This window comes from Sinocyclocheilus rhinocerous, unplaced genomic scaffold (assembly GCF_001515625.1).
Source record: "Sinocyclocheilus rhinocerous isolate Xijiao unplaced genomic scaffold, SAMN03320098_v1.1 scaffold75, whole genome shotgun sequence".
In the NCBI taxonomy this organism is placed as follows: Eukaryota; Metazoa; Chordata; class Actinopteri; order Cypriniformes; family Cyprinidae; genus Sinocyclocheilus; species Sinocyclocheilus rhinocerous.
The window spans coordinates 1,030,575-1,047,608 of NW_015632455.1; the positions used below are offsets into that span (position 1 = coordinate 1,030,575).

Genomic DNA, 17,034 nt, shown 5'->3' on the forward strand with positions numbered 1-17,034 from the left:
CTTCGCATCTCTAAAAGCAAACACAGCTGAGTTTCATTCATTCAATGAAAGTGCGTTTTTGAACGAATCTAGTGAGTCAGTGATTCATGATTACCCATTCATAAATACTGTCACTTGCTTCATTCCTGAATGAATCAGCCTTTCGAACGAATCAATTGATTCAGTGATAAAATCAGTGACTTGTCGCCACCTGCTGGCGGATTTAGTTCCATTTTTAGCGTATCATTTCAGTTATTTAAATCATTTAATATATCTGTATTCAAAATTTTATATTTAAAACATTAATCTCCACATAAATGTATGAATTTAATTGCACTCATGCCACCTCTGAGCCTCATTAAACGTCTGAAAATGTACCTGTGCCACCTCTGTACAAATAAATAAGAAAATACCCCTGTAAGTCACTTTGAGTCAAATGTTACCTCGTATTAGGAAGGCTAATTTTTGATCAGAATTTATTATTGATCAGAAGGTGCTCCTAAATTTTTTTAATTAGGAGGACAAGCGCTCCTAATTACAAGAAGAAAAAAAAATGCTTTTAAACTGTGTGTGATAGGTATGGCTGTGGAATGGGGTTTGGCTGAGGAAAAATTTTCAGTCAAAAGATATATATTTTTTTGCTTTAACCCCTGTTTATGGCGCTATTTCAAAAATTGTCCTATATGTTCTGTCAAAGACAGAACGGCACTAATGATTGGGGGTGGAGATGGGCACATCAATCTTAATAACTACTATTATTTTTGTATTTAATCATTTAGAAGTGATATATAAGTGTACATGAAGGCTGGAAATAAAAAACTGCTTATTAAGGTGTGCAGAATTATTAGGCAGGTTTTCTTTTACGGATGAAACGAGCCAAAAAAGAGATTTAACTCAGACTGAGAAGTCAACAATGATTAAATCCCCATGAGAAATATTAAAAACTAATGCAATACAGAAATTTCAAAAGCATGACCATTGGACAGCAAAATGCTCATTGGGTCAGCGGGGTCAGAAAAAAACAGGTGGAGAAGAAAAGAGCATGTTAACAGCAAAAGAATTAATAATTAATGTGAAGAATTAAGTGTGAAACCATCAGGAACCTTTTAGTCTCCAGTGCCACTATTTTCCAGAACTGCAACCTTGAGTATCCAGAATTACAAGGTGACAGGTTTTCAAAGACTTTGCTTGGGTAAAAAATCCTAAAAAATTACCCCTACTAAATAAGAATAACATTCTGAAGTGTTGTGAAATACATGAAGACTATTTTTATAGGCTTTATGGACAGATAAGTTGAGAGTGACTCTTGAAGGACCAGCACCAAATCCTCTTGTACCACTGTTTGAAGAATTTATCTTCCAGAATAGAAATTTAATTTGAATATTACCAGTACTGACTTCAATGGATTTCATTAAATTCCTTTGAACACGACTACACGTGAAACCTACACATTCAAAACATTATTACTCTGAAATCTTTAATGTAAATGTTAAGTGTAAGTGAAATGTTAAGTACTGTAAGGTCTTTCATGACACTACATATGCTGGGGTGTGAATTTGATAGGTGCTTGATATAAAATAAATGGTGCTTTAAAAAGTCCTTGAATCTGGTGTTCATGAAAGAGTGGGAACCCTGGCAGCAACTGAATGCTACCCCAGATAGTCACGCAGTGTGAAAACGGCGATCTAACGAGTTTGAAAATCGTGCAGTGTGAACTCGGCATAAAGCAGCAGCTCGCGCCTCCACGTCATCTTAAAGCTGATTGGCTGTGTGGTGAATGCGGAAGTGAGCCAGTGTTGTTTGTGTGAATCAGGGTAGCTTGAGTGGAGCTCAACGGAATAAAAATGCGCTAATTATTGTATACTCTCATAATAACATTAAAAAAAAAAACATCTTAAAGGCGTTTTAGTATGGAGGCGCAAGATGGTGCGCGTGTCCGAAATGAAGAAGTTCCTCCCCAGAACCAGGATCTGAGTTTTCTGCTGCCAGCTGGTATGTAAACACGAGTTTACTGCGTTTACTGAGCTGTCAGCGTTCATCAGGACTCGCATCTCTATTAATGATATCTAATCTGTGACTGTGGCTTATTAAAGGACACTGATTTGATATTTTAGAGCGCAGTAATGCGGGTCTGATCAGGAAATGACTAGAACACACCGAACGCTTTATAGGTCAATACGATTAGTTACACTGTACAGTTTGTGAGTCAATAAGATACATTAGTTACACTATCTTATATCTTTAACAAGCCATTATCAAACATTAAACAATGCTTAATGTATCAGTAAATGAGCAGTCCTCTTTTTGTTTGAAAAGTGTAATTCTTTCGTTAAAATAAGAAATACTTTGGATATTTTGGCTGATGCAATGTTATTCTGGCATTTCAGGAGATTTAGGGATTTAAAAATATTTTCCATAACATACAAACTTTAATATTTTCATTAAATTTGAAGCACATTGTATACTTTTAATTTTAAAACATTATTAGCATATTAAAAACAAATTAGCATATTTAATGGTATTTATAAAAGTTGTTAAACATACAATGTAATGAGAAATACAGCAAATATAAATAAGTAGATTCTTCTTATCTGTCTATTATTAATTTTAATAATAATAATAATTTGTATTTATTGTTTTATTATTTGATTATTCAGCCAATTGATTTAGAACTTTTGTAGTTTTTCACATCTGCTAAATGAGTAATACAACCACACACACACACACACATATATATATATATATATATATGTAATATAAAAGCTTCATGACATTTTTGACTAATGGAATGTTTCATAATGTCTTATAATATTAATGTTATTATAATAGTTAATAATACAGTAATATAATAATAATAAAGATATGGATATAGATATATATTTATAATTTTTAGTGCTGTCAAACGATTAATCGCGATTAATTGCACCCAATGAAAGTTTTTGTTTACATAACATATGTGTGTGTATTGTGTATATTTATTATGTATATATAAATGTATATATAAATACACACACATGCAGCATATATTTTTATATATTTATATTCATATAATTTATATCATATATAAATATGTTTAATATATAAACGTAACATATTTTTCTTAAATATACACATGAATGTGTATGTATTGACATATACATAATAAATACACACACATATATATTATGTAAACAAAAACTACTTTTATTTTGGATGCGATTAATTGTTTGACAGCACTAATAATTTTCATGATATTTTCGACTATTTGAATGTTTCATAATGTAATATTTATGCTATTCATTAAATTTGTTACTGATACAGTTACGAACAATAATCAATTGTATTGCAGTCTATTTATCATGTTTTCATAAAGTGCATATAGACTTTGCAGTGCCTGGATTGTGAAAGTGTGATATTTTTTGTCACCAGTGACAGCTTTCCTGTCTGAGTATGGCTGGTATGCGGCGTTCGCGTGTGTGGGAGTGTATCTGCTCCTCCAGCATCTCCGCAAGAACAGATCCACAGACAGCCAGAGCTCGCCCGTCTCCACCAGCAGCCAAGGTCAGAACCCACAGTGACTGCTGTCTGCAGACTGAGGTGTTAGAGATGTGTGTGTGATAGCAGAGGTGTGTGTGTGTCCCGTCTGCAGACCCGGACTCCGTGGTGAGGCGTCAGGCGGCTCTGGAGGCGTCCCGCAGGAGAATGCAGGAGGAGCAGGACACTCGAGCGGCAGAGCTCAGAGAGAGGCAGCAGAGGGTGAGTGTCACGCTGCAGGCCGCGGACGTTTGTCTTTCTGTACTCATGCTGCTTCCTCTCATCTGTTTAGTTGGAGGAAGACAAGAGAAGACAGAAAATCGAGATGTGGGATAGCATGAAGGAGGGAAAGAGTTACAAGGGAAAGGCACAAGTGAGTCTCCCGTGACTTATGTCTCCAGGCCTCAGGCGTCAGGTGCTGCGTTTACATATTATTTCTCATTTCCAGCAGAGCACAGAAGAGGCCACTTCCTCCAGCTCACTGAGACCAAAGACAGACAAAAAGCCCCTTCGCAACAGTGGTACGCAAGCGTTACATTTGCTCTTGTGATTATACTAATGGTTAACTCCATTAAAATTTGTTTTCATTTTTTGGTGGTCATTTATATAATTATACAAAATTAGTTACATGAAATACAGTACAAATATAGAATGAAAATATGAAAAATAAAGCATGTTTTATGCTTTTAATTTCAAAGTATAAATCTATATTTTAGTGAATGAAAACTCTATTAAAATGAAAATTGTCATGATTTACTCACGCTCATGTCATTCCAGTCCTGTATGACTTTGTAAATGAGGCAATCATTTTCAGTTTGAGTGCATTAACCCAATAAATCAACCTATTTTACACTTTTAGCCCAATATTTCACAGGGGACAATTATTCTGGTTGTTCATGTATATTGCAGTGGTATTCATTCCTGTTTCTTGTGTTTTAAAACACTTTTGGTTGTTTGCTTCTATAACTATAGAAAATTAAACAAAGAAAATACAGTACAAAAAAAAATATATATATATATATATTAAAAAATAAATGAAAAAAAGAGCAAAATTGCCATGATTTACTCTCCCTCGTGTCACTCCAAACCTGTAAGACTTTCTACATGATGCAAACATTTTTTGAGGTCACTAACCCAAATAATAACACATTTTTCAGATTAGGCCAATATTTCACAGGAGAAAATTATCCTGGTTGTCAGTTGATATTGCAGTGATATTTAAATATGAACGTTTCTTTGTGTTTTAAAACATTTGAAAACAATATTGCCAAATAAATATGAAATTAGATATGTATGATTATATAGGAGTATTATGAGGTTTTCATTTAATCATATATATATATATATATATATACACACACACACATACACACACAGGTGCATCTCAAAAAATTTGAATATCGTGAAAAAGTTTTTATTTTTTTGTAACTTATTTCAAAAAGTGAAACTTTCATATATTCTAGATTCATTACATGTAAAGTAAAACATTTCAGAAGTTTTTTGTTTTCATTTTGATGATTAGAGCTTACAGCTCATGAAAGTCAAACATCTTTATTTTTACTGTACTTTCTTTATTTAATTTAATATTGTTATAAAAATAAATTATAATAATGAATCACATTTTGAAGTATATGTATGTATATGTTGCTGTTTTTGTTTGACTAAAGCGTGTGTGTGTGTGTGTGTGTGTGTGTGTGTGTGTGTGTGCGTGTGTGTGTGTGTGTGTTGTAGGATACAGTCCTCTGTCTGGAGACGGAGGAGGAACGTGCTCCTGGAGACCCGGCAGGAGAGGCCCGTCTGCGGGTGGATGAGGTTAAAGTGCGGTCAGACTGACCTCTGACCCTTTGACCCTCCATAGGAACACACAAATATTATCTGAATGAAGCTATCATTCTCTCATCACAGGACAATAGCAAATATGGTTATATTACACAAGGGTCTTCATGCACACTTTCATGTTTTTCTGGTGACAGGCTAATTGACTTGTGCATTGTCTTTTTACACACACTCCTGTCGTTCCAATCCTGTATGCTGTTATTTTTTCAGTGCAATAGTTTTTTCAGTAAACTTTTTTTGGTGCATTTGCAGTCAGAATGACATGAGGGTGAGTCAAGGACAAAATGTGTATTTTTGACTGTTCTTTTAACTTGTGTGTTTTAAACACTTTCATGCACATTATGATTAAGACGCTATTGCCTGTTTGTATGATTGACAGCTTCTAATGACGCCTCCTCATCAAAGGTATTAATACTCCTGGGGCGGGCTGATGATTTTCAGTAATAATCGTGTTCCTGGTTTTAGCTTTTTGCACTTATGAAGGCTGTGCTAAATAAACACCTAGAGAGAGTAAATACAAATGCAAAGTGCTAAGTTTATATCATTGAAATGTTTGTATTCTGTTGTAAAAGCAGGTTTGTGACAGATCCATCGATGCTGTGGTTAGTGATGTATAATAGCAGCCTGCTGTATGTGGTGTGAGGTCTTTGCTGTTTCCTTAGGAATGACGTGTCAAAGGCAATGCCTTTGACCCGTCATTCCTAAGGAAACAGCAAACAGCAAGTTCTCGCTTTATAGTTTCTCAGAATAAAAATGCATACTTGCTCAATGTTTGTCTGTGTCTTATTTGTCAGGCCAACACAATTCACTGTATTATCCTCCGTTTCAGGACCATCAAATTAACAATGTATACTTTTTAATACATAGGAAATAGGAAAGTGATTTTTAGGACATAAAGAAAAAACTTTTTTTTTCTAAACGCATTACAGATTTTTAGTATTTCATGATAGCAAGGTTATTATAGTTAACTAAAACCATTTAAAAAATATATTTTCATTAACTAACTTAAAAAAACAGAAATAATATAAAATATGAAAAATAAAACTTTTTTTGAAGCAACACTTCATTTTCATTTATTTTAAAATAAAATAATAAAAAGGAGCAAATGTATTAATAAAAATAATAAAAACTATATTAATAAATTATTAATAATTTATATAAAATATATATTAATAAAAACTAAACATCTTTTTAAAAAAAATGAATACAAGTGACAAAAACGAAATTATATATATATATATATATATATATATTATATATATTATATATATATATAAACAATATTATCTTGATACTAAAATAACAAAAGTAATTTAGTAGAAGAAGGCAAAAATAAAATCGATGCAGTGTTGTGAAATTATTCAAATTCACCCTAATGCTCAGTTAATTATGACATCGTAATAATAAAAAAAAAGTAATATATCCATCTTGTCTGTTTAATATTTTATCCATATGCGTTGCGACATGAAAACACCGCAGAAGAGGAAGGACCCGACTAAAATACAAACTATAATCTCGCGAGGACACACTTTATCCACTAGGTGGCGAGATTAGCACGTGATTTAGAACATAACGGTTTCCGTCACAGTTCTATAAAAGGGAGGAATTCCGTTACAAAATTATAGAATTAGGATTAGGAAATCATCATCTGACTATTAAATATGAAATATAAATATAGAATTATTATATTATATTGAATTTTTAAAAATTATATTGAATTTTACATATAAAAAACTGAGCGTGATCTAATTAAACTTATTTTATTGCAGTATCCAAATATAATTATGGTGAGAAAATATTTAAATAAGCCTCGAAGTGATTGCTAGATTTTATTAATAATTAAAATAAATATATTTAATTTTTTTGTATAGCTTTTTGAGAGATGGGCAAGAGAAATAAACATTTTGTGAGGAAACAGAAAATGCAGGTTGCACCTAAAAACAGATGAATACCTCTGAAAATGTTGAACAGGTTACTCCAAAATAATTCATAGATACAAAACATTTCTTTTGTCCAGTTTTATAGCCTGTTTTCTTTTTTAAAATCTTTCTTTATTTTTTCATTTTATTTGTTTATTTTATATTTAGTTCTCTTCAGAAGTAAATGTGCATAATCAACAACGTTTTACTCTGAGACTTAAATCTAGTTTTAAAGTTCTTCGCTAATTCTGTAAAAGCAAATAGAAAAGTGGCTTCTGGTTTGACAAATTTACTTTTATTACATGCATAATACGATTTATTAAATCAAATTCCATTGTATTTTTTTTTGTAAATAAACAACAGATTTTTTTCCAAATAAATAAAACTGATTAGAGTTTCCTGGTGAATCTTACAAAATAAGTTTCTGTTCACGCGAAAAAGACACAACGCTTTTCCCATGCATGGAACGTCATCTATGGGAAGCCAAACAACTCAAATGTGGGACGAAACGGCGCGGTATTCAAGTGTTCGCGCCGCGCTGACCTGTCATAGGCGCGGCTCAATGGACCGAGCGGCGCGGCCGACTCGACAGCGCAGAGAGGACGTGTTTACTAGCGCCACCGAACTGACAGCGCGGCGCTGATCAGTTACAACAGCGCAGCGCGAACATTACTCTTCTTCTTCTTCATGTTTTATGGCGGGTGGCATCCAACGTTAAGGTGCATTACCGCCACCTACTATGCGAACATTACTCTCCGCAGAAGTTCGTGTTTTTTTCCTGCACATAACATAATGAAGATTTATTACATTTCTTTTGCTTATTATCTTTCATATTACTACATGTAAACAGTAGTGTTAGCTACTTTGAAGCAGTTATAGCCTATATTTAGTAGTCACGTTCACAGCAAAAACTTCCATTAACCAATTAGAATTCAAATATTTTATGGTTTCCTTCATCAAGGCATATTTAAGTAAATGTTACATTTAAGGATATTTGTGTAACTGTAGCATATGATTATGCTTGGAAAAAAAAAAATAAAATAAAAAGTAAAAAAGTAAAATGTACTGATACTTTTCTGTCAGGACATACATTTTCCCTTAGGAGCATAGTTTCTGCGCTGATGAAGACTAATTTATTGACGTCATAACTGTAAAACATCCTAGTTTGCAGATCACTGCCTGTATATGTGTTGATGCTTTAGATACAAAAATCCAAATTGTAAGAAACGTATCAGATTATAATGATGTTTTAATTGACTGATGTTATGATTACTGACTTTATATTTGAATGTGTTAAGCCCGCGATAGACTTGACGCCATTACGTCATCGCCAATGACGTCATTACGTCGAGCGTAAAAGAACCGGTGAACCGGTTTTTTCAACCGGTTTATTGAATCGAACTGTCCGAAAGAACCGGTTCGCGGAAAAGAACCGAACTTCCCATCACTACAGCCAACTGTGCGCAGCCACTCCGCTCGGCCAATCAGCGACGAGCTACGGCGCCTCCAGCGTGTCAAAAACCCTTGACGGTTAAGCCAAGTCGCCGCAGACGCGTTTCTAGCGCTCACTCACAATGGCAAGATAGTCGCGAGAACGAGGATGCAGCCGCACTTCTTATGACAGCAGACCGTTAATTTTCCCTGATTTATCACCGATTCAGGCGCGAAGCGACGGAGATACGTTCACGAAGCCGATCGTGGCTCGCGAGGAGCGGATAGTCGGCGATTAGATGGCAGTGGCTGGTGATCTACGGGGATTGGAGCGCTGCAACGTACTCAGCAGCGGCGGTAAACGGTGATCAGCGGTGACCATGCTCGGACCCAAACCCAGCCTTCTGGACGGGACTGCAGCAGCGGGTGGCGTTTAAAAAACACGAAGGCGTGAAGACTTTAAAACCCCGAGCGAACCGGAGGTGTGAGCGTACGCTGAAATGGCAGGCAGAAGCCGCAGGTCGTGGTTCAGCGTGCTGCTGGGGCTGGTGGTCGGGTTCACACTGGCGTCCAGGCTCATCCTGCCCCGGGCCACCGAACTGAAGAAAGCGGGTCACAAGCGGCGGGCGAGCGGCGGAGGCACGGGCGGCTGCGGAGGAGGAGCGGGGATGATGATGATGATGAAGAAGGAGTACGGAGCGGCGCTGATGCCCGGCGCGGAGAAGCCCGCGGTGCCCCGGTCCAGCAGTTTCCTGTTCGTGGGCGTCATGACCGCGCAGAAGTACCTCAACAGCCGCGCCGTGGCAGCGTACAGGTAATTCAACGCGTCTACGTACGAACAATCGCCATGGTAACCGTACTTACCGCCCAAATATGGCAGAGTTACGACTTAGTTACTGTGCTGTTGCCACAGATTTATCGTAGAAGTAACTTAACGATTATATTCTTGTTTTTTTTTTGGACAGAGACAGTGGTTAATCATTGTAAGGATGGAGAGAAGTCAGGGCTATGCTGGAGATGTTTTATTTCAGCGTTTTAGACAGCAGTATTTGTGTAAAAAACAAATGTGTGTGTGTGTGTGCAGGCGGGGAAAATATTCTTCAGTGTACGTGAAATCACCATGGAAACCGTAATTTCTGCCGAAATGTCAGTTAGTTTTTACTTCTGTTACAGAAAAGTAAAGTCTGTAAAGTCGAAATAATAGAACCCGTTTTCGTATTTAAAAAAAAAATGGAAAGTGGTTACCACGGTAAATTATGGGAAGGATATAGAGAAGTCAGGGATAGATATTTTATTTCAACGCGTCTGTGTACGAGAAATAACCATGGTAACCGTACTTTCCGCCCAAATGCGTCAGAGTTACGATGTAGCTACTGTGCTGGTTGCCACAGATTTATGGTTGTAGTAGTAGCGATAATATTCGTGTTTTTTGGCGTAGACAGTGGTTACCAAGGTAAATCATGGTAGGGATGGAGAAAAGTCTGTAAACTATGCTGTAGATATTTTATTTCAGCTTTTTAGACATCGCTATTTGTGTAAAATAAAACAAATATGTGTGTGGGCGGGGAAAATATTCTTCCATGTACGAGAAATCACCATGGTAACCGTAGTTTCTGCCGAAATCTCAGTTAGTTTTTACTACTGTAAAGTAGAAATAATTGAATACGGGATCTTCTTTAAAATGAATTTTGGGAACAAAAGCCAGTTTTATTGTCGTAGTAACTTTTGGCAGAGAATGTGGGTACCACGGTAAATTATGGTAAGGATGTCGAGAAGTCAGGGATAGATATTTTATTTCAGATTTTTTGTTAGTGTATTATTATTATTTTGTGTGTGTGTGTGGGTGGGGAAAATATTCATAATTCAATGCATCTGTGTAGGAGAAATCACCATGGAAACTGTAATTGCTGCCGAAATTTCATAGTTAATGTGTACTTCTGTAAAGTAAAATTATTTAATACGTAATCTTTAAAAAAAATTACCACAGTTTTATTGTAGTGGTAACAGTAATTTTATGGTAATTCGGTGGAGACAGTGGATACCATGGTAAATTATGGTAAGGATGGAGAGAGACCAAGGTTATGCTGAAATATTTTATTTTAGAAGTTTTTTTTGCTATAATTTCTTTTGTCCGGCGTAAAGGAATTATATGTAATTAAATGCATCCATGTACAAGAAATCACGATGGTAATCATAGTTTCTGTCAATACCATTTTTTGTACTTTTATGTAAAGTCAAAATAATTTATAGCATCCTCACTTTGGATAAAAGCATCTGCCAAATGAACAAATGTAAATTATGGTAAGGACGGAGAGAGGTTATGCTTATTCATTTTATTTCAGCTGTTTAATCAGCATAATAATTAAACAAATTCATGTACGTAGAATCATCATGGTAACCATAATTTCCTCCGAAGTGTCATAGTTACGTAATTTTATTTCTGTAGTCGTTATAATTTCATACATGGTCTTTTCCAAACTGGAAAGAGAGAACAGGGTTATGCTGAATTGTTTTAAATCAGCTTTATTTCCTCTTTTGGGGTTTATAGGAACGAAGAATCACCATGATTACTGTAGTTTCTGCCAAGGTGTTACAGTTACTATATAATGTTAGTTCTGTAAAGTCATAATAAATCTTTAAGTAGTATATGAAGCCTTCACTATCTTCCTCTCGTTTTTAGTGGCACTTTTGAATAATGCCAGTTTATCACATTATTATTATTATTATTATTATGGGAATAGTATTTGTGTGGTACGTTGGCAGAGAGACTGTGGTTGGTAATTTATATAAGGATGGAGAGGACAGAGATGTGCTGAAGCAAGCATTTATGTCATACATTTAATCAGCAGTAATTCCTCGCTGGAGAGGTTTTTCGGGGTGAATTGCCGGGGTTGGCCTTGGTGGAAAAGCCAGAGCATCATGGGAGTATTTATGATGGCTGATTCTCTTGTTGCTGTATTTCCTACAGTTATAGTTCTGCACAGGAGCGATTTGAAGATGTCCTCAAAGGATTGCAAAACCACATTACTTCCCCTAGTCTGCAGTCTCCGTTATTTAATTGCATTGTTTGATTTGTATTTGTAAGCAAGATGCATGCATATTTCATGCAGGAAAATGAACACGGTTGTCTTTCACACCAGATCTTGGCGGTTTCTCCGGTTTTGAGTGCTGAATGTCAGACTGACACCATGTCTCCACTGCAGAAGTGTGCGAAAGGTTAACACGGTATCTCTGGGTTCCCCTTTAGTTTGCAGAGAACAGGAAGTAGGGTTTTGTTCAAATGAGATGTTGGCAAGCAGAGTGGATATTATCTGAAGGAAAACAGTGCAGCTCTTCCACGTGCTGACATGCGGGACACAGTGCATTTCAGAGGCTCGTGCTCACTTGTCTGCAGCGTTAAATCATGTGCATCTCCTGAAGCTCTGCTGAATTGATTCAGCTGCTGTGAGCGTCCTCCTACAGGGTCATGACAGTATTTGGCATTTTATCCTCGTGTTGAGTGCTGCATTTAGTTTATCGGTTTTCTTTCCACATGTTTATAGTGAATCAACTTGGGACTTTTGTTTTTAAACCATGTGAATCATCCTAATGCTACTCTCTGCTTAATCTTTTCATCAATCTGATCATAACTTGTGGTGTTATTTCTACTCCGAATTCTTAAAGTGCTAATTATGTCAATAGCACTTAACCTATAGGTTTTTGTTTGTTTGTTTGTTTTTAAATGATCAATGCTGATATTTACAGTCCATAATTAGGATTTTCCATATTTGTATGGATTTCCGTATTTTCTGACCTGAAGTATGACCAAATCTCGGAGTGATGCACGGCGGCACTGTGTTCGTTTACACGTGAGCAGCTCATGATCCAGTGTTTTCAGTGTCCCGGAGCGGCTTGGTTTGCTGTTCTAAGCAAGCACTGTGAGTTTGGGTTGAATTTGGGAATGTGCATTTGAAACCAACCATCTTTACAAACTTGCAATGAGAATTGTTTATAAATCTGTTCAGCAAAAGAGAACCTTAAACATCTCCCTACAGTTTCTCACCAAAATAAAAGCCCTAGTTTAATGTTTGAAAGCAAGACAGCCATAAATATTATTGTAATTTTATTATTATTATAACCGTTTTTTTATTTTACAATACAATAATATTATTGCAACAGTAATATATTTTTTCCTTTAACTATTATTTTAAATAATAATAACTTTTATTATTATTATTGTTGTTGTTCAGTCATATTGCTCTTGATGTATGGTGACCTTGAGTGATCTGAGGCCCTGTCCACACGAACGCGGTTATTTTTAAAACCGCATCTTTTTCTACGCGGTTTGGCCGTTCGTCCACACGCAAACGCCGCACCAGGTCACTGAAACTGAACATTTTTGAAAACTCCTGCCATGGTAAAGATTTTCAAAAACTCCGGTTGCAGTGTTATCGTGTAGACAGCGAAACCGGAAGTTTTTGGCTTGTGACGTCAGAGCCTGCGCTGTTATCTCTGCCTACTGGAGACTTTTTCAGGCTTCTGATTGGCCAACATGGCTTTACGGTTGAGATTATATCGCTACCTGTTGGTTTGCCATGCTCTTGACAGTGCTTCATAGCATGCGTTTGCATTTTCATGTAGACGGAGATTTTTTTAAAAACGGAATGAAGTTAAAACGCTTGTTTTACACAAAATGTAATGTACCCAAAATTACTTAATAACTAACATTTAAAAACATGGTTTTTGGCAGATTGATAAGAGGGGGTTTATTATTATTACGGTGCTCACACACACATTTCTCCTTTTTTTTTGCATTATGTAGGACCTGGGCCAAGACCATCCCGGGCAAGGTGGAGTTTTTCTCCAGCGAGGGTTCAGACACGTCGATCCCCATCCCCATCGTGGCTCTGCAGAACGTGGACGACTCGTACCCTCCACAGAAGAAGTCCTTCATGATGCTCAAGTACATGCATGACCATTACCTGGACCAGTTTGAGTGGTTCATGCGAGCCGATGACGACGTCTACATCAAAAGTGAGAAGCTGGAGAGCTTCCTAAGGAGTCTCAACAGCAGCGAGGCCTTCTTCCTCGGTCAGACGGGCATGGGCGCCCGCGACGAACTGGGCAAGCTGGCCCTGGAGCCGGGCGAGAACTTCTGCATGGGCGGCCCTGGCGTGATCATGAGCCGCGAGGTGCTGCGCAGGATGGTGCCCCACATCCGCCAGTGCCTGCAGGAGATGTACACCACCCACGAGGACGTGGAGGTGGGCCGCTGCGTGCGCCGATTCGCCGGCGTCCAATGCGTCTGGTCCTATGAGGTAAGAACGTGCAATACACCTGGATACTCTTGTAAAATTACAGGGCCAAACCACAGCGATCAGGGTACCATTTGCATAATTATTAGTGTCCTATATTTCCTCCAGCTCAGGCTCGAGGTTTCTAATGCATATTGTTTGAAATCAGCCTCTTCATTGAACTCCCAGAGCTGCAATTTTTGGGTCCTGGAAATTATTGGTTGTAGCGAATTAGAAAAGGCCTGCGTTCTTTTCACCATCAAAACTCCCAGGCGGCTTTGATCCTTCAAAGGGTTTCGCCGATACCTGACCAGGTATTACAGAGAGAGCCGGACAATAGTGGAGTGCAGCCCGTCTCTACTGTTCAGGGATGGTGGGTCTAGATCAGCTGTTTTATCAGAGCTCTTATAGAAATGAAGCTTTGGACGGTGACTTTTTTGAAAGGGTGACCTCTGACCTGGGAGAGATGAGATGAGTCATCATCTCTTCAATGGATGGAGTTCATAATCTGCTGTGACGGCCTCTTACTCCCTTCTCTTTTTGTGAACATGAAAAGACTGAGAAATGCTTTGTAAAAAGGAGTCATTTGCATCCAGGTGAATCTCATGCACTGTCCAGAGAACATGTCTGTCATATTTCACACAAAACTAAACATTTTCTCTCTCTTATTTTTTTTTTGCATAACAATTACAAATTTTACATCATTTTCCAGATGATTCCAAGACCCAGTTCTTATTACCATGATGCTTTCATTTGGAATTTCTTTTGTGATTGTAGTAATTTTAGATTTTTGTTAGATTCTTAGCATTTGTCATCCATTTTTTTTTAAAATAATTTTGTAAAAAATTATAGTAAGGTCCCATTAGTTAACATTAGTAACTGCAATAACTAACAATGAGCAGTACATTTGTTCCAGCGTTTATTGATCTTTGTTAACAACTGTTTATTGTTCGTTCATGTTCGCTCGGGTCCTTTAAATGATATTAACAGACAAACATTTGATTTGAATAATGTCTCATTAAATGTTGTTAATATTAACTAAGATTAATAAATGTTTTCATTGTTAGTTCATGTTAACTAATGCAGTTAAATAATGTTAACAAATACAACCTCTTTATAAAATGTTACTTATTGCAGTAAAATTACATCTGTATTTGTTCTTACATTACTAAAGTGCATTATAAAATATAGTAATATAAATGATATTTATGAAAATGAAGAACATTTGCTACCATCAGTTCTTCTCATTACTCCAAAAATCATTCATTCTTATTACTGTAATGTGAAAATATATATAGCTGATTTGAATTAAATCAAGTCTTTATATTACAGTAATTTAGGTCTAATCGAGTAAACTACTGTTTTGCAGTATTGAAAATGTATCGAGAATGACTGTTGCAAGTAAAAAGATCTGGATGCATTGCGGTTATGAGCCTAATTTGCTTCTTTTTCATGAAAATCATTTTTACAATGCAAAATGTCATCATGGGCCTAAAATACAAATAGTCTTTATCATGCTGAAATATGATTTTAATTTTAGAGTGAAATGTGACCCGGGCATGTTGCTCCATCTACATCTCCAGGTGTTTACTATGGAAAAGGGAAAGGAAACTGATATTTAGTGCGGCTCTTTTATGTTTTACATGGATTTCCTTCTTTTTCTTTCAAATAGACTTTGGATTCAGTCAGACGACGTGATGCGGCTCTTTCCCATTTTCGGCTAGCTTTGAGTAAAGCGCTTTGCATTTTTCTCCAACATCTCGAATAAGTCTTTGCGTATAGTTTAGTCTACCAAGACCATCCGTCAAGGCGAGATTACCTTTTTTCCATCTTCTCCCGATGAAGGAGCCACATGCGCAATCCGTCACCGTAAACGTGACATCGCTTTTCACAAATTTGCAAAATGGAAAAATTAAAGGGTTGGAAAGTTATCAGAGGTGCTCCATGAGTCTTTTTCGGCTTGTGGAATGGGGCGGAATTGGAACCTCAGAGTCTCCCCCGTGACTGGGGCCGCTGGGATTTTAATGTGCATTTGATGTGTGCTTTAATTACAGCCGTGCAGGATTAGTTAGAGACGGCACAGCTGGGCAACCTGCTATTAATGTCGGAGCGTTCGGCCCTCTGGTTCTTTATGGACCTACTGCACTGCAAGTCTCAATGAGCCCCGCGAGTAAAGTGACCTCAAAGACCTCACAGCTCAAAATGGCAGCCTGTTACTCCCTTAAATACTGATATTAAGCGTCTTTGTCTGTTTAGAGCTTCTCAGATGTGTATCTGTCTGTGCTGCCGCTCAACTTCTGTTTGTTTATAGCCAGAGCGCAAACAGTCTCATCTGAGCTCTGCTTTGGGCTGGCAGCTACTTGAGATGAGTCCTGTGCGCAATTTAAGTGGCTGTAACGAAACAGACACGTTTTCTCTGAATGCACGTTTAGTTCTAATTTGACTGTACAGTTACACATGATTCCTCGATTGAACACGGGACTCGAGCCGTATCCAGAGGCCAGGATATCACAGTGACGTGTGGGTGTTTTGCACAGACAGACAGTCTTTTATCTAATCTTTTACACTTCAGCAGACTGATATCAAACCTTGGCAGTGCTCAGCCCCGGAGCTTGTCACCTGTGTCATATTAAAGCTGTCGTTCTGGGATGCGTCCCGCAGCTGCTCTGGTGTCTCTCACATGCTGACCTTGTCCTGCCCTCATCGCTGCCTTCCACATTTTCGTTTCTAAACATAACCGTTCTGTCTTTGCCACTCCTGCTAAAGTGTGCATTTGATGGGCAGTGCCTCTGGCTGGTAGTGACTGATATATAAAATGACCGATTTGGTGATATACATACTAGGGTTGGGTATTGTTTGAATTTGATCAATTCCAATTCCGATTCCGGAATTTATGGTTTAAAAAAAGTCAAACATTTAGATATCAAACATCTTTATTCTGTCTCTTTTTTCAAAACATTTAATTGCTGCTGAATACCATGAACAAAAATCAGCCGGCTACATAAAACTGGACTCGATTAAGAGCTGTTTGTGTGCAAAATAGTGCTGCACGATTCTGGATATATTTTGATTTTTTTTTTTTT

The 17,034-nt window shown here is 37.1% G+C and overlaps 2 protein-coding genes across 4 annotated transcripts in view; both read left to right on the top strand.

The window, feature by feature from the left end:
- The first annotated feature begins 1,738 nt into the window (after positions 1 to 1,738).
- LOC107742306 (selenoprotein S-like) lies at positions 1,739 to 5,964 on the top strand. Of its 2 annotated transcripts, none has more exons than XM_016555227.1 (6): positions 1,739 to 1,971; positions 3,388 to 3,519; positions 3,608 to 3,714; positions 3,785 to 3,865; positions 3,944 to 4,013; positions 5,224 to 5,964. In XM_016555227.1, exons 1-6 carry the CDS (start codon positions 1,890 to 1,892, stop codon positions 5,301 to 5,303), a joined length of 552 nt encoding a protein of 183 aa, XP_016410713.1. In that variant the 5' UTR covers positions 1,739 to 1,889; the 3' UTR covers positions 5,304 to 5,964. The 2 variants fall into 2 exon arrangements, with proteins under 2 accessions (XP_016410713.1, XP_016410712.1); XM_016555226.1 differs by having other exon boundaries at positions 3,941 to 4,013; positions 5,224 to 5,963.
- A 2,840-nt stretch (positions 5,965 to 8,804) lies between these two features.
- Positions 8,805 to 17,034, top strand: part of LOC107742304 (chondroitin sulfate synthase 1-like) — a 97,897-nt gene continuing 89,667 nt past the window's right edge. For both annotated transcript variants that reach the window (XM_016555223.1, XM_016555222.1), the window contains exons 1-2: positions 8,805 to 9,492; positions 13,480 to 13,975. In XM_016555223.1, the coding sequence (XP_016410709.1) occupies positions 9,179 to 9,492; positions 13,480 to 13,975 (810 nt within the window). In that variant the 5' untranslated portion in view covers positions 8,805 to 9,178. The remainder of the gene's footprint in view (positions 9,493 to 13,479; positions 13,976 to 17,034) is intronic.